Source organism: Dendropsophus ebraccatus, chromosome 4, assembly GCF_027789765.1.
Source record: "Dendropsophus ebraccatus isolate aDenEbr1 chromosome 4, aDenEbr1.pat, whole genome shotgun sequence".
In the NCBI taxonomy this organism is placed as follows: domain Eukaryota; kingdom Metazoa; phylum Chordata; class Amphibia; order Anura; family Hylidae; genus Dendropsophus; species Dendropsophus ebraccatus.
The window spans coordinates 85,077,187-85,105,002 of record NC_091457.1 but is presented as its reverse complement, the minus strand read 5'-3'; the positions used below and the strand labels follow the sequence as shown (position 1 = coordinate 85,105,002).

At 43.8% G+C, this 27,816-nt stretch overlaps 1 protein-coding gene across 5 annotated transcripts in view; it reads left to right on the top strand.

Annotated features, from left to right (window-relative positions):
- The window catches only part of TDRD12 (tudor domain containing 12), a 181,804-nt gene that overhangs the window by 109,989 nt on the left and 43,999 nt on the right, over positions 1–27,816 (top strand). For all 5 annotated transcript variants that reach the window (XM_069966193.1, XM_069966195.1, XM_069966194.1 and 2 more), the window contains 6 exons: positions 476–604; positions 6,594–6,711; positions 14,929–15,068; positions 20,192–20,412; positions 20,600–20,699; positions 21,065–21,249. In XM_069966193.1, the coding sequence (XP_069822294.1) occupies positions 476–604; positions 6,594–6,711; positions 14,929–15,068; positions 20,192–20,412; positions 20,600–20,699; positions 21,065–21,249 (893 nt within the window). The remainder of the gene's footprint in view (positions 1–475; positions 605–6,593; positions 6,712–14,928; positions 15,069–20,191; positions 20,413–20,599; positions 20,700–21,064; positions 21,250–27,816) is intronic.

The window sequence follows — 27,816 nt, the reverse complement described above, 5'->3', positions numbered from 1 at the left end:
GTGGCTGCTGGAGAGGATGATGGCAGAGGGATGCTCAGTGTCCCTCCAGTGCTCTGTGTCCCTCAGTGTCCCCCTGCCATCATCCTCTCCAGCAGCCACAGCCCACACAGCTCTGGGAGTCGGGTCGTGACATCACCTTGTTATCCAGGGGAAGGGACATCACCAAGTTATCCAGGAAGTGACATCACCATTTTATCGAGGATGGGAAGCCTTGATAGGCTAGTAAGTGCAGGGAAAAAAAAAATTGTATAAGCATTTCCTGTAATAAGTCTATATTGGTAATTTGTATGACTTTTGGGGGGCAATACAATACTTTAATAAGTTTTGCGGGACTTCTTTAATTAGGTAGTTGAAGTAGTAACCGTAGTGAAAACAAATAAATATAAATTTGGTATCTTAATTGTAATTAGCCACAAATTAAATGGTAAAGGAGGAAGTGTACAGTAAGCGTAGTAACATCTGTCTTTTCGCCTAGGTACTTCAGCTTTGCTTTAACTGTGAAAAAATGTCAGTATTGCTGCAGTGTTTAGATTTTACACCCATCCGTGCCCAGAAGATATTAATTTTCACCAAAAATGATGAAGAAGCCGAGTCAGTGCACAGGGTAAGTGTAGATCCTTTTGAGCTACGTTCACACAGTTGTTACCTCACTGCCTTTACTTTGTCCCTAGTCATCTGAGGGCTGTTGCCCTTAGGAGGTGAACAATAGGCAACAGTATCTCCTTAAAGGAGAAGTCCGGCCAAAATTTATTTTTTATATGTTATTACTTATCGAAAGTTATACAATTTTCTAATGTACATTAATTATGGAAAATGCTCATATACTGCTATTTCCCTTAATTTAGTGTATCAGGAAGTGTTAGAATTATCTCAGAACCAGTGACGTCACGACGAAAGGTGTAATTCCTATGGAGTGTCCAGCAGGGGGCGCTCTATAAATAGTGCGCCCCTGCTGGACACTCCATTGGAATTACAATGGATGTGTGTATGTAATGTAATGTACTGTACTTTGCGATTGAATACATTTATGGAATACTTTGGGGAGTAAGTGTCCTTGCTCCCCAAAGTATCCCATAAATGTATTCAATGAATACATTTGCAGGGCACCGAGCAGGGAGGGAGAGAAGTGCCATCTACCTCCCCCCCTCCTTGCTCGGTGCTGGGAACATATACAAAGTACTACTCCCCCATTATCTGCAAATAATGTGGGAGAAGTACCTGCGCTATCTTATCGCCGCCCGCGCCTTCGCCGCTCATGGAGGTGCCGCTCCACCGCCGCCGCTCACAGAAGTGCCTCTCCTCCTCCGCTCCCCCTCCTCCTCCCGGCTTGAAACACTATGGTTTGCGCCGCTGACTCCCCGCCGCCACTCACACTATCCGGCCAGCCGCCGCTCTCTGTACCTGCAGGCCGGCCGCGTCAGCCCTCACCCACCCCGGCCGGTACACCAGGAAGCACCAGGAGCGCCGTGCTCCCGGCCGGGGTGGGTCAGGGCTGACGCGGCCGGCATACAGGTACACAGAGCGGCGGCTGGCCGGATAGTGTGAGTGGCGGCGGGGAGTCAGCGGGGCCATAGTGTTTTAAGCCGGGAGGAGGGGGGGAGCGGAGGAGGAGAGGGCACTTCTGTGAGCGTCGGAGGAGAGGGCACTTCTGTGAGCGTCGGAGGAGAGGGCACTTCTGTGAGCGTCGGAGGAGAGGGCACTTCTGTGAGCGGCGGCGGAGCGGCACTTCTGTGAGCGGCGGCGGAGCGGCACTTCTGTGAGCGGCGGCGGAGCGGCACCTCTGTGAGCGGCGGCGCGGGCGGCGATAAGATAGCACAGGTACTACTCCCCTATTATCTGCAGATAATGGGGGAGTAGTACTTTGTATATGTTCCCAGCACCGAGCAAGGAGGGGGGAGGTAGATGGCACCTCTCTCCCTCCCTGCTCGGTGCCCTGCAAATGTATTTATTGAATACATTTATGGGATACTTTAGGGAGCAAGGACACTTACTCCCCAAAGTATTCCATAAATGTATTCAATCGCAAAGTACAGTACATTACAGTACATTACATTACATACACACATCCATTGTAATTCCAATGGAGTGTCCAGCTCGGGCGCACTATATATAGAAGTCAATGGTACTCATTGACTTCTATATATAGAGCGCCCCCTGCTGGACACTCCATAGGAATTACACCTTTCGTCGTGACGTCACTGCTTCTGAGAGAATTCTAACACTTCCTGATACACTAAATTAAGGGAAATAGCAGTATATGAGCATTTCCCATAATTAATGTACATTAGAAAATTGTATAACTTTCCATAACTAATAACATATAAAAAATACATTTTGGCCGGACTTCTCCTTTAATTGACCTAGTTTGAGAGGGTGAAAAGTGCTGGTTTGTAACACTGTTAAAAAATTATAGAGCAGCCTAGTTTCTCTGTTACTTGACAGTGGTTTCTGCCTGCATTAACACCCAGCCTACCCTCTTAGCATAGTAATCAATGCTGAAAAGTTGGACCTTTTTCACTCCCTTTCCCTTCTGCCTGTGTACTTAAAGCGTAACTGTCATTTCAGGGCCATTTTTCTGAAAACATTAAATATCAACAGTACAAGCGATTTTAAGAAACTCTGTAATAGGTTTTATGTACTAAAAGAGTTTCCTTCTGTACTGAAAAAGCAATCTCCCAGCCTCCCCCCTCACATCAAATGAAGCAGGATTTCTGTCTCCATTATGTGGCTATGGAGAGGGGAGGGGCTGTTAGGAGTGACTGAGCACGGAGCAGTCCTGCACAGCACAACACCCTGCAATCTTCTCTCAGTAAGTTCATAGATAAGCACTGACCTTTCTGACCCCTGAATCCTGTGGTTTAGGTGCCCAGAGAGTCTATAAACAGCTGACCTTCATGTCACCTCTTCCTTCTCCCTCGGCCCCTCCCCCCTCCATAAGGATAGAATGGAGAGAGCAGAGCCCGTCTTCACTAGCTTCTCTGTAATGAAGACGTGTTTGCCTGATAATGCACAGATAAGAAGTCAGGGGGGGCAGGCTGGGAGATTGCTTCTTGAGTACAGAAGGAGGCTTTTTTGGCTGATGAAACCTATTACAGAGTTTCTTAAAATTGCTTATACTACTGATTTCTGCAATAAACAAAAACATGACAGTTATGCTTTAAAGCATGCAGACGTTATAGAGTATGTTTACATGTAGCTTCATGAAATCCACAGCAGATTGCAACCTTTGACTTAAATGGGTAGTTATACTCGCAACAGACCTGCGTGTTCTATACTCAATGGGTTGGATTCAGAGTTTGGAGTTACGTGGTGATGCATAGCATCATTATTAATCTCCTTGGGTTGTACAGTAAACTGTCCTCCCTACTTGCTGGGTGTGAGCTCTGCACAGCATTGTCACTTAGCATCTTGGAAGCCAGACAGTAAGCAGTTATCACTGCCTACTGTGGAGGAACAGAAAACCTGTCAAAATAATGAAATGAATGGTTGTGTTCCCTCAGTCATTTGTTTTGTTTTTGATATGCGTTTTCAGAAAACATGACACATTAACTCCTTAGCGGTGGAGCCAATTTGCGTTTTTGCACTTTTTTCTCTTCGTGGTTAACAGGCCATATTGCTTGCATTTTTCACTTACAGACCCTTGTGAGGCCTTATTTTTTGCTACGCTTATTGTATTTTGCAATGACAGACTTGATTTTCCCATGAAATATGCTGCCAAACTGGAACAACATTATTTGTTCCAGTTTGGCAGTATAAAAATTCATTTTGGGCGGTTGTGTGTTTATGCCATTCACCCTATGCGTTTACACCAGTTACTGTGCGAGATCAGGAATTCAATAATTTAATAGTTCTGGTGATTTTGCATGCAGCGATAGTAAATATGTTAAATTATGAAATGGGAAAAGGGGGTCCTTAAGAGGGCTTCTACGAGCAATGCACCGATTGCTTGTAGAGATCAATGCAGTACATATGTGTGATATGCAGGATTTGTGTCATTACTTCACTAAGCCCCAGTCCGGCAAGTGGAAGGAATCGCCCCTCTCGCGATCGCATCGAGGATCATTTTTTTTAACAGCATTTAAATGCCACAGTCATTTTTAACGGCATTTAAATGGTTACCACTGTGCTTGTACATAGGTTAATCAATGTTTTTTCCACTATGTAGAATTAGTTTGTTGTGTCTAAATATATCTGTAGAATTAGTCTGTTTGTTAATTGCGGTTTTGCTTTCTCCATATTGTCAATCATAATCCTCCTAGTTAATAGTCAATAAGGAGTTGTATAAATGTTCATTATAGTATTTTGTTATTTTTTTAGTAATTAGTTATTGATTGATATATAAAATAACTGGATGGATGCCCATCTCTCACCAGTCCTGAAATGGGCTCTTGTTCCTTAAGGCTGGCAGAGTCTCTGCATCTGTTGATGATGAGGCTGGGGACGCGCACTGTCAGGCGTTTATTTTGTTTTGTTTACCAATCAATAACATTATACATAAAAAAAAAATCAACAAAAGACTCTAAACAACATTTATACGAGGGGTTGCTGATAAGTCTTTGGCTTTACCCAGAAAGAAATGAGATAGGAAGACAAAACTTTTACATTTATTCCACATACTCTCCACTGATGGCAATACACTTCTTACATCAGTAAAAGAAGGATTTTGGTTGTGCCCCAAACCAGTAATCTGTAGCAGCCATGGCATGGTTGCGTTGGGTTTAGAAACGGGTGATAGTTGGAAGGAGCTAGATCTGGTAAATAAGGTGTGGGGGGGGGGGGGGGGTCAACCAGCTGGAAGGCTAGCTACACCAGTTTTGCTGTGGTCACTTGTGCAGTGTGAGCGGAGGCGCTGTCTTATAGGAACAAGATTCCTTTGGACAGCTTTCCGCGTGTTTTAGCCTTCAGAGCTGCCTTCAGTTGGTCCGAATGTTCAATGTAATACCTTGCATTGATGGTGGTAGTATTTTGAAAGTAGTCCACTAGTAGCACACCCTCCTTATCCCAGAACACAGTTGCCACTTTGCCTAAACTCTTTTGACTACTCCTTGGTTTCAGGGTCATACAAATAAATCCAGGTCTCATCCATAGTGACCAGTCCATCCAGTAACTTCAGTCAGGAAACACTGACAAATGGACTCTGAAGTTGTCACTCACATGTTCTTCTAATCTGTTGTCAGACATTTGGGGACCCACTTTGCAGACCGCTTCTTCATGTTCAAATGTTCATGGATAATGATACAAACGTTTACGAGAAATCCCCATGATGTCTGCTATTCCTTTAGCTGAAATTCGCCAATTCTCTAGTATGAGGTTGTGCACAACATCAACGATCTCCAGAACAAAAATCACACTTGGTCGTCCAGGACGCTCCTCATCTTTGGTGCTGAAGCGGCCGTTTTAAATTTGACAACCCAGCTCTTAACTGTAGAATATGAAAGGCATTGCTTCCCCAATGTCTGTGACATATCACCATGAATATCCCTCACGTACTTTCCTTGCAGAAACCACAATTTTCTCACTCCTTTGCTCTCATTTGCTGTGAATTTCGCCTCAGACTCCGCCATTATGTTTTCCTGCGTGCCTAGATCACTGTTGCCATAAGCTACATACACAAAATTTGCAAAACATATATTAGAGACACAAGGCTTTCATGTGATGTAACATTCTTTACCATAGAAACAAAAAAAGAACACAAAGCCAAAGACTTATTTGCAGCCCCTCGTACAACTCCATATTGACTATTAACAAAGAGGATTATGATTGACAAATTGGAGACAACAAAAAACTGCAAAAACACGCAGATAGACACAACAAACTAATTCTACATAGTGGACAAACACTGATTAACCTATTCACAATGGTATAAAAGTATAAAGAATGTATAACCAGCTATATACAACTGACAACTAGAAATAATACACCAAAAGCAACTTGCAAGGACCCTGCAAAGCCGCTAGTGTTAACATACCTTAGCCTTACCAATATACAACAGAAGGTAGAGCTCACACCTTACTAATGGTGCGTTTACACAGGCAGATTTATCTGACAGATTTTGGAAGACAAAGCCAGGAATGGATTTGAAAAGAGGAGAAATCTCAGTCTTTCCTTTATGACCTGTTCCTGGCTTTGGCTTCAAAGATCTGTCAGATAAATCTGCCTGTGTAAACGCACCATTAATGGTTAATTAGCCAGCTAGTCACTAGTTGCCAGCTAATAGCTTCAGTCCAGGGGCCACAATGTGACTCCTCTCTGAATCCCCATGCATCATGAAAGGGTTAATAATAATCTATTTATAGAGCACCAACATATTCTGCAGCATTTTACAATTCTGGAATACACACACAGACAAAATCAGACATTGCAGAGATAGACATATAGCCATCTACATGTAGTCAAACATGAGGAGTGAGGGCCCTGCTCGCAAGAGTTTGCAATCAATGAGGAAAGGGTTGGAGACATATCAAATGTAGAGCATTAATCTAATCCCATGTTCATGACCAACCAGCCAAGAATGTGGTAAAAGATGCCGGCATTGTTTCTATCTTGTAAATTACAACACTGTTCTGTTTTGTTTTCTTTTCTTCTTCTTGCAGGCCATTCAGACTGCTTCAGTATACAGTTTATTGCTTCATAAAAGGCTTGTGCATAATTTCAGTCATGTCCTAGAGCAGTGGAAGAAAGTGTTCAGTCACAGAACATTAGTGGTCTTAGGTACGGAGCACATTTTTAAAATTTTTGCTATTTTAGAATTATTAATTGTATTACAAATTTTACATGGGTAACTTCAATAGAGGTATGATACAAAGCTGGTCATGTAGCTTGTGATGAGTGTGATCAGCTGACAATCTAATGTATATGGGTAGCCTGACATCTGCTGTCAGGATGAAAATTAACTAGACCCAATAAATATTCCCATGCACAATTCTATGTCCCATTTTCATAGATTACTACATTAATGCATCTTTATCACACTGTTCATCTTTCCCAGTGTGCCTTTGGTAGTACTTTTTATTTATTTTTGTAAGTATACTGTTTTAAATTGACACTGTCACCTCCTTTTTGCATTCTGACATCTCTACACAGATGTAAAGGGTAAATTTAGCGGTTTTCATACCTTATTTTATATCATACATCATGGTGCTTGTTGAAGTAAAAAGTCATCATTTATCAATTGCAGATTGTGTTAAGTGGGTGGGGCCTCGCGGCATTAGCGCCACTTAGCCCCGCCCACAACGCCACAGTTGGCCCCGCCCCCTCACCGGCCATTGGAACAGGCTGGCCAAAAGGTCTACACCCCACCCCCTTTACGTCGGCCAACAAATGGGCGTCAAGGGGGGGGGACCAACTGTGTCGTGTAGGCGGGGCTAAGTGGCACTAATTCCGCGAGGCCACGCCCACTTAATACAATCTGCAGTTGATAAAAGGACACTTTTTACTTGAACAAACACCATGAGGTATGATATGAAATAAGGTATGAAAAACGCTAAATTTACCCTTTACACCTGTGTAGAGATGTCAGAATGCACAAAGGGAGTGACAGTGTCACTTTAAGGTCATGTTCACATAATGTAAAAATAAGTGCAAATAACAGCTGTTATTAACCCTTTAAGGACATGACCCATTTTCGTTTTTACGTTTTCGGTTTTTCCTCCTTGTGTTTAAAAGGTCATAGCACTTGCATTTTTCCACCTAGAAACCCACATGACCCCTTATTTTTTGCGTCACTAATTGTACTTTGCAATTACAGGCTGAATTTTTGCATAAAGTACACTGCGAAACCAGAAAAAAATTCAAAGTGTGGTGAAATTGAAAAAAAAAACGCATTTCTTTTATTTGGGGGAAATGTGTTTATACGCCATTCGCCCTGGGGTAAAACTGACTTTTTATGCATGTTCCTCAAGTCGTTACGATTACTATAACATGTATAACTTATATTGTATCGGATGGCCTGTAAAAAATTCAAACCGTTGTTAACCAATATACGTTCCTTAAAATCGCTCCATTCCCAGGCTTATAGCACTTTTATCCTTTGGTCTATGGGGCTGTGCGAGGTGTCATTTTTTGCGCCATGATGTGATCTTTCTATCGGTACCTTGATTGCGCATATACGACTTTTTGATCGCTTTATATTACATTTTTTTTGGATTTGATGCGACCAAAAATGCGCAATTTTGCACTTCGGGATTTTTTTGCGCTGACGCCGTTTACCGTACGAGATCAGGAATGTGATTAATTAATAGTTCGGGCGATTACGCACGCGGCGATAGCAAACATGTTTATTTATTTATTTATTTGTTTACTTTTATTTAAAACCTGGGAAAAGGGGGGTGATTCAGACTTTTATTAGGGGAGGGGGCTTTTTACTATTAACAACACTTTTTTTTTTTTTTTTACACATATACTAGAAGCCCCCCTAGGGGACTTCTAGTATATACACTTGGATCTCTCATTGAGATCTCTGCAGCATATATATGCTGCAGAGATCCATGAGATCGGCACTCGTTTGCTTTCGGCTGCTGCAGCCGAAAACGAACGAGTGCCGAGCCGAGGACGGCGCCATCTTGGACGCGTCCCCGGCCGGCATCAGTAACGGAGATCGCTCCTCCGGGACAAGGTCCCGGAGGAGCGATCTCCCCCACTAGACACCAGGGAAACGTTGCCTCTGGTAATCGGAGGCAGCTGTCAACTTTGACAGCTGCCTCCGATTAGCTAATTAGCGGGCACGGCGATTAGACCGTGCCCGCTAATAGCAGCGGTCCCGGGCTACTCGCGGCACCCGGGATCGCGGCACTTCAAAGCGGGGCCGCCGCGCGGCCCCGCTTTGAAGTGCAAGTGAGGACATATGACGTACGCATACGTCCTATGTCCTTAAGAGGTTAAAGGGGAACTCCAGGTAGAGGTTTAAAAAAATAAAATTTCTGTAGAAGCATAAAGCATTACTTACCTATTTATTCCATTTTTGAAACTACCAAAAATCCATTTGTTTTGGGGCTTTTTGTTCTGTTTTGTGTTTCTGTACTTCCTGGTTTATCAGTTGTACACAGTACTACAGGTTCCAGAATGCAATGCTTTCCCTCAGCTGTTCCATCACAGTCCTCCACCCTGCCTATTCCCCGCCCAAAGCTCTTGCAGAACATCTAGGCTGTGTTCACACATTGCCTTTTCATTGTGTTACTGAATTATTTGCAGTAATTTATGATTTCATTGTGGTCCCACCCACACAGCACTGTATTCTCTACCTGTAACACCACACAGCACCCTGTATTCTCTACCTGTAACACCACACAGCACCCTGTATTCGCTACCTGTAACACCACACGGCACGCTGTATTCTCTATCTGTAACACCACACAGCAAGCTGGACTCTCTACCTGTAACGCTGATATTGGAATAAAGTAAAGAACTTTTAGAATTTTTTTCTTTTCATTTCCACGCACATATTATGATCAAGCATCTGGTATCTTTGAAGTTGAGCCCCACAATAAGGCTCTGATCCTCTCTGCTGTTCAGCATCATTTACTTGTGTTACTGCATCATTTTTGTGAATACACTGCAATACTGCAATGACACTCCAACATGTGTGAACACAGCCCTAATTTCACTGCACACTTCTGCACAGAGAAACCTGCTTCTGGCCGGTTAGAGATGGTAAATCACTCAGGGGATTGGGGGATACAGCCAAGCCCCCTGGGAGATCACTCCCTGCCCCCTGTCTGCATCATCAGCCTGATCTCAGCAAACACACACAATGTGAGACAGAGACATGGAAGATTTTTCTCTTAAGGTGGGCCATTTTTTTCACTTCCTGGATTTCTATCAGCTACCAGTGTGGCAGAACCGTACAGATATGGTAATACATTGTATAGACACATATATTTAACTTTTAATGTACTTTTAATAGAAAACAAATCCGGAGTTCCCCTTTAATTTTCAAGTTCAACAGCCATTGTTTGCACTTATTTTTACATTGTGCGAACATAGCCTAAGACTGCTTTTAAATGGGCCCAATATTTTGGAATGTTTAAAAGTTTTGTCCGGACAGGACTGTCTTTAGCTGTATGCTTGGAGAGGGTGTGAATGGAATAAAAATATGTACTTACCTTACTGGCTCCCACTGCTGAGATGGGATACTGCTACAGTCGCTGATGGAGCCTGCTATGTCAAATCCCCAAACCCAGAAGCAGACACACTGCAGGGACAGGAGCTGTAAACTACTGGTGGGAGCCAGGAAGGCAAGTACATGTTATACAGTTAAAGAGTCCTGGGTGTGTTCACATATACAGGATCCACAGCAGATTTGATGGCACAGATATGAATGTAACTAAATATCTGAACACAGCATCAAATCCATGCCTTCAAATCTGCTGTGGATCCTGTATGTGTGAACACACCCTTATGGTAGCTTTACACGTACAGTATTGCAGCGGATATCATGCTGCGAGTTCCACGCTGTACTGCCATGCCTTACATAGTTACATAGTTAATACGGTTGAAAAAAGACACATGTCCATCAAGTTCAACCAAGCTGCTGACTGACATTGTGTGCTATTCTGTAGTCTATTATCTACAAGTACACCCAGATCCTTCTCCATCAGTGACTCTCCCAGTGTAACTCCCCCTAGGACATATGATGCATGCGGGTTATTAGTACCCAGGTGCATAACTTTACATTTATCCACATTGGCTCTACATTCTTGCAGTTGATTTTCATTCCGCTGAGGTAATGTCCACGACCTGCTTAACCCATCTGTTGCCGGACTTTAACAAGCTAATACATTACCTGCCCCTGCACTCCCGCCTGCTTCTCTGGCTCTCAAGTCACTGACGCCCTTCTCAGCTAATCAGTGGCTGGAGCAGAATAGTCCACTAATTGACTGAGCAAGGCGTCGATGACCCGGGAGCCAGAGAAACAGGCGGGAGCGTGGGTAGGTAACGTATTAGCTTGTTTAAAGCACAGCATCCAGTGGCAGTGGCTACATTCTCACAGCAGAATGAAAATCCACTGCAGGAATACAGAGCAATAGCCCATAACTACCAAGAATTATAATAGATTTTGCTGCAAAATTTGCAGCGTGAAAGCCGATGTGATGCGGTACGTGTAAATCTAGCCTAAGGGATTTTACGTTGCACGTTTCACAGTGATATCCACTGCAATACTGATTTCTCTTAAAGTCTTTGGCACTCCATTCTTACAGTGGATTTTCTTTCCACTGCTAGAATATATAGAGCCGTAGCCTTGTAAAAGTTAATTGTTTAGCTCCCAAGACATTAAAAACAAAGACTCCATGCTTGCCTATCCGTGCTCTCTATAATCTCGCTGCAGAATTAAAAATCCCCTGCAAGAATGGAATGCCATAGACTTAAAGTGATACTGACACCCCATTTGAGGATTTCTCTACACAGCTGTAAAGTCTAAATTCTGCTGTTTTCTTACCTTACTTTATAATAGATTTCTTGGTGCTTGGTTCATTGAAATATGCTTTTTATAGTTGTTGGCTTGTGGCACCTGGGTGTTGCTTCACAACCACTGTGCCACTTCACCCCAACCCTCCGTGAAATCATTTGCGTCTAGGCCCCACACCCTCAGCAGTCATTGTAATGGGCCGCCTAAAGATCTAGGCCCCACCCCCTCTAGGTGGGCTGATTTCTGTGGGCCTAGATGGTGATTACGACATGAAGGGGGCGGGGCCTGCTGTGCTGATCTTGGCGAGGCGAAGTAGCCCAGGTAGCACTATCCACCAATGCTAAAAAGCATTTTTCACTGGACTAAGCACCAAAGATCTATAATAGAGTAAGGTATGAAGACTGCAGAATTAAGGTTTTACAGCTGTGTAGAGAAGTACTCATACAGAAAGGGGGTGACAATATCACTTTCCATTGTTATCAGTATTATAGCAGATTTCACTGTGAGAAACTTGCAGTAAGAAATCAGCTGTAAAACGGTATGTGTAAATGGAACCTTAAAGGGGTAGTGCGGTGTTCAACTTTGTAATGTGTGTTATTTAGGGGAATGTCCCCTTCCACGTGTTCCCCCCCCACCCCGAAAGTATGGTGCCGTATACTCACCCAATCACTGTGGACTCCGGTCTCCATCTTGGGTCGAACACACCATCTTCAAGAGGCCGGCCGGACTGCTCCATCCCTCCCTCATGCCGGCTCCCCTCCAGCATGTCATTAGCTGCTCAGCTGTGATTGGCTGAGCATAACTATGAACACCGCACTACCCCTTTAATCTGCATATTGAGGCCTTATCTGTTGTGGTTCAAGTGAACCAAATTTACATCACAGTTAAACCATATGGTGATCTAAGTTCAGTTGTAGTGGCTGTAATACGGATTCAAAATAAATCCTGTATTAAAGGGGTATTCCACTCTTTTGATATGTTCCCGCCCATGGTGAGACTAATAATTTCTTCCCCTAGTTCTCATCTGCTGCTTTCTGCTGAAAACATAAAAATCTGTGTGAGAGCCTTTCTCTCTTTCTTTCTCCCTCTCCTCCCCCCTCCCTTCTGAGACTTTGTGTTTTATGTTTAACTATTTCCATCCCTCACAACACACACACACACACACACACACAGCTTTTTAAGTCAATTCCAGAAGTGGAATTAAAAAGTAATTAAAAATGTACAGGAAAGACTTGTACTTCTCCATCCAGCTCAATCCACTTCTTAAGGCCAGTTCACAAGGAGTAAAAGAGGTGGAATTCCGCAACGGAACTCTCTGCCGCGGAATCCAGTCTATGGGAGGGCTCATGCGCCTTCGCTCTCCGCGCCTCTCCAGTCAAAGAATTGAGCAGAGAGGTGCCGGAGTCCTCCAAATGACAGCGGGATTCCGAGGTGGAGAGTTCCGTTGCGTAATTCCACATCTTTTACTCCGTGTGAACTGGCTCTTCCTTTGGCATAGAAATCTGCCACAAAAAGCTGTGTGTGTGAAGTGTCCCTAAAGGTGGCCATACGCCTTCAATAACTGGTCAGTTGCCTCTCCTGTCTGTTCCCTGTCCTCCCCATTCACTAGAACGTTGAGCACAGCCGACAGTCCTGTGTTCTCTATGAGGAGGGTTAAAGGGGTTATCCAGTGCTACAAAAACATAGCCACTTTATTTCAGAGACAACACGACTCTTGTCTCAAGTTCAGGTGCAGTTTGCAATTAAGCTCCATTCACTTCAATAGAACTGAGGAGCAAAACCCCGCCCAAGCTGGAGACAAGAGTGGGGCTGTCTCTGGAAGAAAGTGGCCATGTTTTTGTAGCGCTGGATAACCCCTTTAAGCTTCAGCCTGAGGGCTGCTCCAGAACAAAGGGATCGGGCGTTAATTTTATCTTTATTGTCACAATCTTTCGGTTGGGAGAGCCCCTTATACCGAACCTGCTGTAAGGGGGTGTATGGGGACCTTAGAAAACTGCCACTGCTGTTTTTGAACCAAAGCCAGAAATGGGTCCAGCCAAGAAGAAAAATAAAAATCCTTCCTTTAAAGGATTTGTGCACTTCATAGTAAAATTGCTCAGTGTACAGTATTAGCAAGGCCTAATTCACATGTTGAGTACTTTTTCATTACCATATACAGTGGCACCTTGGTTTAAGAGTGTTTTGATTCAAGAGCTCACAGGTTTTCAAAATTGCTACTTGGTTTAAGAGCTCTCTGTATTGGGTGGGAGTTGGGAGGGGCATGGTCTGAATAGTGGGGTCTACAGCACTGTACTCTGACCCTGGAAGTCTCCCTCATCTTCCAAATCATAGCAGATCTACTTCAGGCTGGGGCTTACATCAGGGGACAGGACTGTGAAGGTAATCTCTTCATAGCTCCCCAGACAGAGTGCTGCTATACTGTGCTCACTCTACACCCTGCTCATTCCTTCATTTCCCATCCTTGCCATTACGGGGATCTGCAATTCCATCATGTATTAACAAACTGCTGCTGTCTTTTTCAGGGTTATGCCCTTACTATACATTATAGTCCACATGCTGATTGCTATACTGTACAGTAACTTATATCACATATTCAGCTGTTTATAAATGTTTGTTTCATTTGTTTTATATGTTATTCAGAATATAAAATCATTATTTTTGGGGTGTGGAACCAATTGTCTGCATTTCAGTGATTTCTTATGGGAAGTTTTTCTTTGGTTTAAGAGTGGATTTGGATTACAAGCACAGTCCCGGAACGAATTATGCTCGTAATCCAAGGCACCACTGTATTTTGTCCTCACTGCACTTACTGACAGCAGCTCCCTGTGTACCTCATAAAGCTAAAATCAGGCACCCCCTCCTCCAGGCTGTGCTGTCCTGCTCTGTGGTGATTTGATCCATAAGATGGCTGACAAGGAGGAGTTCACATTTCGCTGGCATTTTTACAAAAGAACAGCTCTGTGTGACACCAGCCTTTAAACTGCATTTCTGGTTGGTGACATCCCTGCACATAAATTAAAGGTGAAGTTGGGGCAAAGCTTTTTTTTTTTTTTTTTCCGCAAGTGCTGGGGGGAATAAAAAATATAACATGCTCTTACCTCCGCCGCTCCAGCGCTGGTGGTCACATACCGCCGCTTTGGTCCCTGGATGCTTCCTGGTCTGAGCTGGGACCCGGGTCGTGCCTTGTGTTGTCAATTCAGCCTGTCAGTGGCCGAGGCGGGACCCCGGTAGGCTATTGCCATGCTCAGCTGACCACACACACGTCTCGACCGTGACCCAACTCACACCAGAAAGTGGCCAGGGACTGGAGCGGCGGTACACAGCCACCAGCTATGGGGCAGGAGAAGTAAGAGCACATTATTTCTTTTATCTTTCCCCTCACCAGCACTTGTTAAAAATAAATAGCCTTGCCCGGACTTCTTTAAATAGGCTATATTTTTAAATTTAATAGACTATAATTGTGTAATGGGTAAATTACTATAGTTTAAAATCTCCAGACATTCTTTTGTTTGTGTTTGTTGCAGTGGTTACAGATGACTATGCGCCCCTCCTGGAGATCACAGATGCCACGTGTATCATTCATTACAGTTTTCCTGAAAACGTTGGTGTATTAAGCCGTCGCCTGTTTTCTTTGATGGATTACATTCACTGTAAAATTGATAAGGTACTAGAAATTGATATATTCTAGTGTGTTGTTTTTTTTGTTTTTTTTTTTAATTCCCAGTGAGTTGACAAACACCCAAAATGATTATTTACAAAAAAAAAAAACACAGAAGATGAAGATTTTCTTAATACATGACTGACGACAATGTAAAATCAGTTTACAGCAGTGGTTTTCAACCTTTTCAAGCAAAATACCCCCATATGATGAGATACTCCAGCCGAGTACCCCTCTGTCTGCAGTTGATTCCCAGATCAGATCCCCCATAAAAATTTGACTAGTCTGTAATATGCTGAAGTTGGTTTCTTATTCACAATTTTTTAGCCATTTTTTTACAGACATTTTATATTTATCATAATATACCCATAATTGAATTGCCATGAAGATGATGCAGTTGAAAATGGCCCAAACTACCCAGTGGTTGGCATAAAAATAGGCATCAAAGTGACTTTGGGCCTCTGCCAACATAAAGAGAGGGATGCCCACATCACATCTGAAAGAGTCCAGCCTGGTCCAAAGTGGTTCTGGGTGTACAAACTGGCGTCAAAGTAGGCATATGTGCTTTTTTTTTCCTGATATGAATAAGTAACTGGTGTTTTCAAGGTTAAATGATTTTTGACATTCCTTTTGGTTATGATGCAGGGCGTCCCTCTCTGGGCAATTGATGTCACACTGCCATCACACACACTTTTTTTTCCCTAAATCACAATGTTTCACAGTTTTTACTTTGATGCCCATATTTATGCCAACCACTGGGCACTGTGGGCCATTTTCAGCTGCACTTTTAAAGCGTAACTGTCATTTCTGGGCCATTTTTTTTAAAAACATTAAATATCAACAGTACAAGCGATTTTAAGAAACTCTGTAATAGGTTTTATAAACCAAAAGAGTTTCCTTCTGTACTGAAAAAGCAATCCCCCCTCACATCAGAAGCAGCAGGATTTCTGTGTCTATTATGTGGCTATGGAGAGAGCAGGGGCTGTTAGGAGTGAGTGAGCACGGAGCAGTCTTGCAAAGCACAACACCCTGCAATCTTCTCTCAGTAAGTTCATAGATAAGCACTGACCTTTTTGACCCCAGAATCCTGCGGTTTAGGTGCCCAGAGAGTCTACAAACAGCTGACCTTCATGTCACCTCTTCCTGCTCCCTCATCTCCCTCGGCCCCTCCCCTCTTCATAGGCTTACAATGGAGAGAGCAGAGCCCGTCTTCACTGGCTTCTCTTTAATGAAGACGTGTTTGCCTGATAATGCACAGATAAGAAGTCAGGGGGGGGAGGCTGGGAGATTGCTTCTTGAGTACAGAAGGAGGCTTTTTTGGCTGATAAAACCTATTACAGAGTTTCTTAAATTCGCTTATACTACTGATTTCTGCAATAAAAAAAAAATATGACAGTTACACTTTAAGGGCACATACCTCCTCCCATGTAGCCGGGTATTATCCTCCCATGCAGCCATTTCCATCCTCTGTGTTTAGGCTCTACGCCCTGGGAACTGTGCCAAGACAAGGCTGGTGGGAGGAGCTGGGGTAGGGCGGACTGTGGCAAGTCACTGAGGACCAATCAATAATGCTCCTCCTGCAGCATCACCAAGTCCGCCCCCCACAAGGACTGCTGGGGTCTACGGGTGAACTGCTGCTGGGAAGAAGGAAGGTGGGTGGACTCGGGTGCAGCAGTGATTGGTGCCAGGCAGGGGTGTAGCTAGGGGTTTAGTCTAGGGGGGGGGGGGGGGGGGGGGGGGCTAGTAAGTCTGAGTGGGCCCCCAACCATTGTTACCCATAGGAAACCTCAGCAGGTGACAAGGATTTTTGAATAATAAAGGGTAATTTCTACTGCATTTCTTATAGTGAATAAGGATAAAGAGCAGCGTGAGAGACTTTCTACATCTGGAATATAGAACCACAAAAAAAGGAAAAAGGGCTTAACATTAGAAAAATATAGCTGCCTTCTTCCACAGACAGCACCATTCTTGTCCTCTATTTGTGTGTTGTATTCGAATAAAGTGAATGGAGCCAAGTTGTAATACCACACACAATCTAAGAGCAGTGGTGGCGCTGTTTTTGGAAGAAAACAATTTTTTTTTTTTTTTATTCTGTAGAACCCTTTTAACCAGATTATATTTGCCTAAAAATCGGTAATAGCCTGTAACATGCAGTACATAAACATGCCTAGAGATCAGTAATAACCAGTAACAGGATGTATATTGTAATAACACCCTGTATATTGTATACTGTACACGTCGAGAGCACTGTAATCAATAATATGCTGTATATTGTATACACCTAGAGATCAGTAATAATAATCAGCTGCTGCCATACGACTAGTGCGTTGGCATCTTTTGTAGAGTAGTGGCACAGCACAGGTTAGGGTTACTGTATATTATACTGCGCATACTGAGCAGTTACTCTACAGTGCGCAGTGACAGAGGATGGCGGTTACACTACAGTGCGGAGTGACAGAGGATGGCGGTTACACTACAGTGCGGAGTGACTTTTTACATAAAGAGGAAAGAAAGGATGTCTATAGTGCTGGGGGTGTATATAATGCAACAGGGAGGGGGTTTATACAGCATATAAAGTACTGGGGGAGAGGGAGACCTCTGATGTCCTGGGGGGGGGATCCCTACAGTGTTGGTTGAAGGGATTCTCTGATATAATAGTGTCTCATGGCTCCATAATATCTTGTAGCTTTATTAGGTATGCATCTTAAAATAACAAACAAACTGATAAAAACATCAGCACAGACGCGTTGCGAGGTTCACCCTCTTAATCATGAGCCATGATTAAGAGGGTGAACCTCGCAACGCGTCGGCGTTTGCTGCTCACCTGCTCAGTCTGCCTGCTGTCACCTCATGACGCTGCCTAGTCCTGTGGGATTGCAGGGAGCCTGTGTAGATAACGGTCCTCCTAGCTCCTGCTCCCACACTTGCACGGGGCACTTCCTCCCCTGCCATCAGGGGGCGGGGCTTCCCGACACATACCCGGGACATGGTTTTGCTGGGGCTGTCTCCTCAGAATCTGGACAATCCTGACACTGTTGGCAGCTATGCATTAACGACTGAGACCTTAGTGGGCCCCTGCCTGAGTGGGCCCGGGAGCAACGCCCCCCCTCTAATTTCGCTTCTGGTGCCAGGGCATTGCTGAACGATGGCTTGCTTGATTATCTCCCATGTTTCCCAATTAGAATCAAGACAAACGCAACAAAAACAAACAAGTGTAATGGTGCGTTTACACGAAACTATAATTGGCCCGATCGTACAATTAACTATGTCGGAGTAACGATTTTCTTTTCATAACGATCAGCGTTTATACGATACGATATATCGTACGGAAAATTCGTTTTGCGAACGCTTAAGCCTATCTCACACATTGGTTAAATCGGTGAACGACTGTTCACACAGAAAGATTTGCGAATTTTTTGCGAACGACGATTTGATAACATGTTGAAAGATCAAAATGAGCGATGTATCGTTCGTAGTTTGATCGTTCGCTGCGTTTACACGTACGATTATCGTTCGAATTCGATCGTTATCGCGCAAATTCGCACGATAATCGTTACGTGTAAACGCACCTTTAATGTTAGTTCACCACCTTTCCTGGGACTTCCCAGGTGGTGAAAAATTACAACTTCCATCTGTCGGGGCATGCTGGAAGTTGTTTTGCTCCAGCTAACATTACCAGGTCGAGGCAAAGCTAGGGGCTCAGCCTGAAGTCTGAGTGGGCCCCCAACCGATTATACCCATAGGGAACTTCAGCAGACAACAATGCTTTCGGAAAATATATAAGGGCATATTCTGCTACATTACTCATAGTGAATAAGGATTGAGGGCAATGTAAAAGACTTTCTACACTTCTCATATATAACCACAGAAAAATTTAAAGGGACTTTGCGAGATTAGAAAACCAAAGCTGCTTTGTTCCGGAAACAGCACCACCCCTGTCCTCAGTTTGGGTGTGATAGTGCAGCTCACTTCCACTGAAGAGAATGGAACCAGATTGTAATAGCACATACATCTGAGGGCAGGTATGATGGTGGGTTTTGGAAGAAAGCAACTGTATTTTTTAATCCTGGAGAACTCTTTTAATCAGACTATCTTTTGCCTACACATAATGTCAGTATTGATAATAAGCTTTTAGACATTACAAGGTGTTAGCTGGTCATGAGCGAATAGATATCTATTTCCTACTGGATCTATGTGACCCCATTATGCTGAGTATAAGATGTTTGGAAGCTGGGTGATCTCAATATACTGAGCATAAGATGTTGGGAAAGCTGGGTGACCACAATCATACTCACTACCATACAAGATGCTTGAAAGCTTTGAAAATTAAGGTGAATGGCTGGCAATTAGAGTGTTATTATACCATCTGTGGTTGGGGCCGGACAGAGCTTATCAGGACATACCTAGGACTGGTCCAGGGATCAAATCCTCTGTCAGTGGGCCGCAGACTTGGAGCGCTCCCCCCAACCTTGCAACTACACCTCACCATACTAGGTGTATACAAACTATGCAAATTAATATAATTATTATTACTGCCACCTACATACATCTGTAGTGGAGCCAGTGCTGCCCAACCTCCAGCAACTCTGCCCAGGGAGACATTTGTCGACCAGATGCTTTTGCAGCCGGCCGTGCCTCCTGGGCTTCCCCCGCAGACAGGGCCAGAAGAACGTGTAGTGCACCAGGCATTCCACTTGTGTTCCGTGCGGAACATGGAATATGTGAATGAGGCCTAAGTGCTGGATTGACAGGTTAGACTGCTTAGGTGCTTTATAATATCTTCCAGGCTGCTGCATCTTCAGAGGGTTTGCTAATGAAAGGTAAGAAAGCTTAGTCCCATACCCAGGCAAAGTTGATGCAGAAATGGGGCCTGCAGAAATAATGCTAGTCCTCATGTACACAAACTACAGCTTACCCTGAAAAGCTGCTGGAAATGGCAGCTACAAGCTCTGATGGTGCATGCACCCTGCTGGTTATTCTCTGTCCTCATGCTGTGCTAGTAATACAGCACAATGTCTGCACATTTGGGATTTTCGGTGTTTGACTTGAGAAAATTTGGACACATAAGCTTAGAGCTTTTAATAATAATTTCTTTTGATGGCTTACTTGATTCAACTTTCCAAACCTAGATATCAATGGAAGATGATGACTATTCCAGGGCCAAATCTGTTCTACTGATGACAGAGAAAAATGCTAAGTATGCCATAGATTTACTGAAAACCCTACAGCAAGCGCAAGCTGAAGTCCCACCTGAACTCCTAGCTCTTGTTCAAGGATTGTTGCAAGCTTGGGAAAACAAGAAGCAAGATAAAGATCTTTGTCGCTCCCTTAAAACCTTTGGATATTGCAAGTAAGTAGACCTGCTTTTATTTTTATGGATGGGAACCTAAATGTAAAGTTCCAGCTCACACAGATGAGGACTACTTGCCAATCTATAATAAATTTAATTAGAAAATTTAGTAGCAATACAAATAAAATATAAAATAAGCACATAACCTTATTTCTGTGTAACATATTTTCATCATTGCTTTACCCAGCCAAGATGCGTATGCTTGTCCTAATCGCCATCATATTAACCCTTCACTGGACTTGCCTAGTGGAGTTGCCGCAATTCCAGAGAGTGATCAGTATATAACGGTAAGCTGCATTTGATCAGTATTGCTACTGCACAGCCCTGATTACATCCACTTACCTTCCCTGCTCCAGCGCTGCAGCTACATTTTGCCTCCGGTCCCCTGGTGTCCGGTTGCTTCCTGGTCTGAGACCGGACTTTACACGTGATGTGGCAGACCCATTTAGCGGGAGATGTGAGACATGGCTACAGCTGGTAAATGGCTGAGCTATCTGGCACTGGAGAGGTGAAATGCGGGCTGCAGTACTGGAGCCAGGGAGGTAAGTGCATATAATTGTTTTCACCCACCCCCTCCCAGACATTGCAGAAAAAGGAGTCCTGACTGGAGTACCCCATTAACTTTTTCTCTCTTATGTCTGTTTTTATAAAGGTACTCCCTCTTTGTATTGTGGACGCAGCTCAATTCCTTGGCCGCATTGTATCCAAAAATGATCCATACAGTAAGATTGCAGCAGAACTTAATACATTTTATGAGTCACCTATTAATAAAGTTCCTGCACGGAAGGTGGAAAGCAAAAACATGTATGTTGTATGTGATGGCTCAGATTATCACAGGTACTTCACATTTTCAGCTGCTTATTCTTTTACATGTCTTTTTTTAATTGCCTTTTTGGGGTTGGTAATGTTTCTATTAAGTCATAATATAACCGCATCTGCCGCTTATACTGACTTGTTGCATAGTAAGATTTTGCAAATAACATTGACTACCGCGTTTCTCCAAAAATTTGAAAATGACTTAGCTTCATTTACAGTCTTTTTGGAGTAGGCCTAAAATATAAGCCCTACTCCAAAAACAAACCCTTAAGTCACCTGACCAGATCCCTGACACTGGGTGGCTTAGCGTCGGCCAACCAGTGCCAGACTTGTTATACTCCGCCCCCAAGTGTACAACACAAGCTGCAGGAGTGGTAAGATGCATAGTAGGGGATGTTAACCCCTTAAGGACTAAGCAAATTTTCATTTTTGGTTTTTCATTTTGTCTTTAAAAGGGTTTGTGTTTAAAAGGTAATAGCAATTTCATTTTTTTTCACCTACAGACCTACATGAGCCCTTATTTTTTGCAACATTATACTTTTCAGACTTAATTTAACCGTTACATATGCTGCAAAAGCCGAAAAAAAATTATTTGTGCAGTGAAATTGGAAAAAAGTGCAATTCTTTTTCTTTTGAGCGGTTTTGTGTTTACGCTGTTCTCCCTATGGTAAAACTGGCATATTATCTGTGCAATTACACTGTACAATTACACTGATCGGTACAATTACACTGATTTGTAACTTGTCTTTTATTTGATGGCTTTTAAAACATTTAAACTTTTTAATAAAAGTAAAAGTTCTTCAAATTGGTCTATTCTGATCCTTATAATTATATAATAAAATATTTATATATATCTATATCATAAAAATCAAAGTCTGTCTGTCTGTCCTTCTGTCTGTCTGTCTGTCTGTCCTCTATAGACTTCCAAACGCCTGAGCCGTTTGACCCCAAATTTGGCACACAGATACATTGGGTGCCCGGGAAGGTTATTGCAAAGGTCCCGTCCCCGCCAGATGTACAGGAGGGGAGGGGGAGGGGAAAGAGCGCTCCATAGAGATGAATGGGAAAATCTCCTCACTGCAAACACAGGTGATATCATTAGCTGCAGCAGACACGGCAGTTGGAGCCTTAGCAACCAATAGGATTACTGCTTTCATTTTCACAGGGAGCAATGGTTGCTAGGGAAGCTGCCTCACAACATCCACAGAAATAACTGGTAGACCCCCTACTCCATCTATATAGTACATATATATACAGGACCCCCTACTCCATCTATACAGTACATGTATATACAGGACCCCCTACTCCATCCATACAGTACATGTATATACAGGACCCTCTACTCCATCTATACAGTATATGTATACAGGACCCCCTACTCCATCTATACAGTACATGTATATACAGGACCCCCTACTCCATCTATACAGTACATGTATATACAGGAGCCCCTACTCCATCTATACAGTACATGTATATACAGGACCCCCTACTCCATCTACACAGTACATGTATATACAGGACCCCCTACTCCATCTATACAGTACATGTATATACAGGACACCCTACTCCATCTATACAGTATATGTATATACAGGAGCCCCTACTCCATCTATACAGTACATGTATACAGGACCCCCTACTCCATCTATACAGTACATATATATACAGGACCCCCTACTGCATCTATACAGTACATGTATATACAGGGCACTACAGGTATACCAAACTGTGACTGGGTAACACTGCCACACCAGACCTGACCAATACCGCCATACTGTGACTGGATAACACTGCCATACCAGACCTGACCAATACCGCCATACTGCGCTGGATTAAACTGTCATACCAGACCTGACCAATACCACCATACTGTGACTGGATAACACTGTCATACCAGACCTGACCAATACCGCCATACTGTGACTGGGTAACACCTCCATACCAGACCTGACCAATACCACCATACTGTAACTGGATAACACTGCCATACCAGACCTGACCAATACCGCCACACTGTGACTGGATAACACTGCCATACCAGACCTGACCAATACCGCCACACTGTGACTGGATAACACTGCCATACCAGACCTGACCAATACCGCCATACTGTGACTGGATAACACCGCTATACCAGACCTGACCAATACCACCATACCGTGACTGGGTAACACGGTCATAACACACCTGACCAATACCACCATACTGTGACTGGATAACACTGTCATACCAGACCTGACCAATACCGCCATACTGTGACTGGGTAACACCTCCATACCAGACCTGACCAATACCACCATACTGTAACTGGATAACACTGCCATACCAGACCTGACCAATACCGCCACACTGTGACTGGATAACACTGCCATACCAGACCTGACCAATACCGCCACACTGTGACTGGATAACACTGCCATACCAGACCTGACCAATACCGCCATACTGTGACTGGATAACACCGCTATACCAGACCTGACCAATACCACCATACCGTGACTGGATAACATTGCCACACCAGACCTGACCAATACCGCCATACTGTGACTGGATAACACCGCTATACCAGACCTGACCAATACCGCCATACCGTGACTGGATAACATTGCCACACCAGACCTGACCAATACTACCATACTGTGACTGGGTAACACGGTCATAACACACCTGACCAATACCGCCATACTGTGACTGGAAAAAACTGCTATACCAGACCTGACCAATACCGCCATACTGTAACTGGATAACACTGTCATACCACACCTGACCAATACCGCCATACTGTGACTGCATAACACTGCCATACCAGACCTGACCAATACTGCCATACTGTGACTGGATAACACTGCCATACCACACCTGACCAATACCGCCACACCAGACCTGACCAATACCGCCACACCAGACCTGACCAATACCGCCATACTGTGACTGGATAACACCGCCATACCAGACATGACCAATACCGACACACTGTGACTGAATAACACTGCCATACCAGACCTGACCAATACCACTATACTGTGACTGGATAACACCACTATACGCCCCTCGAAAAGACACCAGATTTTTTGGCAAGTCTGAACGGGAGGGTACTGCCCCTCTGCAAGGTGCTACCCTACGCACCAGACCATGGGTGACTAATGGTAAATACGATCCTGCAGGTAAACAGGACACTGACACTTAATACCCGGGCAGCGCCGGGTACATTTTCTAGTTATATATATTTTTTCACCTATGAGACTGTATAAGGTGGTCATTTTTTATTTTAATGCAGCATTAAAGAAGGAGCTAAATTTGGGCTACTTTTTCCTGCGACAATTTTTTTATTTAAAAATTTGGACTTTTTTCTTCAAGCCTTCTTGTGACGACTTATATGTTTTCAAGTGGAAGCGCTCTGTTTTGAGCATTCCCCAATTAAGTCAATGGGAACTGAAAATTGTTTATAGATAGACGGATGTGTTTATGGCAGGACTAAGGTCCATATTACAAGGCCCGATGACTTGATGTAAGCGAGTGCCGATATACTAGATCAACATCCGCTTACTGAGCCCATATACAGCTCGATAATCTTGCAGTAAGGGCTGTATGGACATAGTGATGTCCGTGCAGCCCTTGCCTAATAAGTGTAAAATAATAAACTTATACATACCCCTCTGCGCTCCCTGACGTGCTGCTAGCTTCGGCCTGCTCCCAGCAGTGTCTGAAGTGCCAGTCTACTCAGCCAGTCATCGGAACAGCGAATGGGCCGGTGATTGGCTGAGCAGCCTGGCCCTTCAGACACTGCTGGGAGCGGGCCGAAGCTAGCAGAACATCAGGGAGCGCAGAAGTGTAAGTATAAGTTTACCACATTGAAAGTGCAAAAACTACACAGCCTCCTGTCAGGGGTAATTCATGCAAAAACTTGCTGAAGTGCTTGCTTCAGCAGCACATATACTAAAACTGGAACGATACCATAATAGCAACTTCCCTCATTTACTATACTTTCATGATGCTGCCTACTGGGAAGGGATAGGAGTATGTAGTATATCTCAGGTTTATAAGAACAAAGTTGTCATTTCTTTTGATAAACTGAAATCTGCATATTTTATCCCCTATGCACACTTCTAAAGGAATCTACAGTTATGACACTCTGCACACACAGTTTGGATTATCAGACCCACCCATCTCTACTTACCCACTAATCAGAATCATACGGTCACAGGGTCCTGGGGGACTAGTTTCTTCCATTTACTCCTACCTCATCCGCACTAAATCTGCCTCTATCCCTCTATCTTCCGGCTGTGGACAGGTGGCGAGACCTCATTCCGGCCTTGTTAGATGACACGCATGATATTATCTTGGAATCGCACCTGAAGCTGTCACCATCTATAAACAATTAACTTACACAACTGTATATTATACATCAGAGTTACCTGACCTCTATACGCCTGCATCGTATGGGCAGGATACCTTCGCCCACATGTCCCAAATGTCAAATGAAGCCGGCCGATTTTTGGCATATGATTTGGGCTTGCTCCTGTCTGCAGGCCTTCTGGAGGGAGGTGGTAGATACTCTCACTACCATGTGTCCTATACAAGTACCTCTTGACCCTACAGTGTGTCTTTTTGGTGCATTGAGCGATGAGGTGTGGACCCATCATAATATTTTTCTGCGAGAAACCTTGTTCCTTGCACGCAAGGCCATCGCAATGCGATGGATAGATAGAAGGCCACCTACACTCCCTTTGTGGATCTTTATAGTTAATTCAGTAGTGTCCTATGAACGCCTGGTTTTTAAACAGAGGTTGCCCTAACAAATTTGTGAAAGTCTGCAACTCTTGGTTTTATTCCCCCCTAACACTTATTTCAGAATCTAACGTAGCTACAAGTGCGTAATATAACTACTTTATGCATGGAGAAACACCTCACTCCTTATGTATATGGAATGTGTCACTCCGCTGTTTACCATTATGTTTATAACTGTTTCTATGGTTATCCTGGAAGGACACTATCCTGGACTTTTGCTCATGGACGGGGTTCCCGCACATACCTCACTTTCTCATGTTCATATTTCTTATATGTACATTGTGAGGACTGTGGTTATGTAATTAATTTTTATTATGCAACCTCTAATGAAAACGAGTAAAAAAACCCCAAAAACCTGGAACAATACAGTGAAGATTTAAAATAGCCCCTGCGCAATGATGACACGCAAATTAATGAAGCAACTTGTTAGTAGTAACCAACATTTCCGGAAATGTTCTTATGGTGCGTTCACACCTACAGGATCTGCAGCAGATCTGCAGCAGATTTGATGCTGTGTTCAGTTATTTAAATGAAATCTGCTGCAGAAAATCAGCTGCAGATCCTGTAGGTGTGAACGCACCATTAAAGAGCCAGTCCACAGAGTGGACATAAGGACTTTAAGGTTGAAGGGGTAGTGCGGTGTAAAGCATTATTTTACTATATAACACACATTACAAAGTTATACACCTTTGTAATGTGTGTTATTTAAGTGAATGGCCCCTTCCCCATGATTCCCCCCCCCCCCCCCGTTAGACCTGGATGTGTGATGCTGTATACTTGCAGTAGCTGATGGCGCGCTTGAGCCGTCTAGCCCTCCTCCTGATGATGATGTGATCGTCATAAGATGGCGGCCAGGGTCGACAGTGATACTTTAAGTATACAGCATCACACTTCAGGGTCTAGCGTTGTGGTGGGGGGACATGGGAAAGGGGGCCATTTACTTAAATAACACACATTACAAAGTTGTATAACTTTGTAATTTATGTTTAGTGAAATGCTTTACACCGCACTACCCCTTTAAGGGAGGGGGATGGGGCGCTGCTTTGGTATTGCACAGGCTGCCTAAGCTCCAGTCACAGAACACTGGTGTGAATAGCCAGCTCCTTTTCTCGCTCAGGCCACTTCATCCAATCACAGTTGTTGTAAACATCTGCCCGGTAACCAGAACATCTGCCCAGAAAACACTTGGAAAGTGATTTCATCACAGCTGCAGGCCAATTAAGACTCCACTTTCCTTTAGAATAGGCACCTGTATTAGGCTGCATTCACACGTTCAGTGATTTTCCCGGTCCGTGATTGTGGTCCGGGAGCAACCTCCGTGATCCGTGCAAAACAGTCCGTTTTGTATCAGTGTCCGTTTTTTTTTCACGGATCTGTCTTACAGCATTTTAAATGACATTGATTACATCACATCCGTGTTTTTCACGGATGAACACGGATGTCACATCCGTGAAAAACACGGATCTCATTGATTTCTATGGGGAATCCTTTCCGTGCATCTGTTCCGAGTAATGATCCGTGAAATCATGGAACATCTGAATAGCCCCATAGAAAGCAATGGGCTGTAAAATTGTCTGTGCACACGGATCCGTGAGCCAGACAACTTCCCGAGACGTGTGACTGCAGCCTTAATACACAAGAGAGGGGAGGGGGCAGAGAGGGAGAGAGCACAGACCAAGGCAGAAAGATCCAAGGCCTCTGACTTTATGTCCCCAATGCTAGGGCATAGGGGAATTTGCCATTCTTAATGAAATGTGGGAAAAAAGAATATGCAAAGTAGCTCTCACCCTTTTTAAG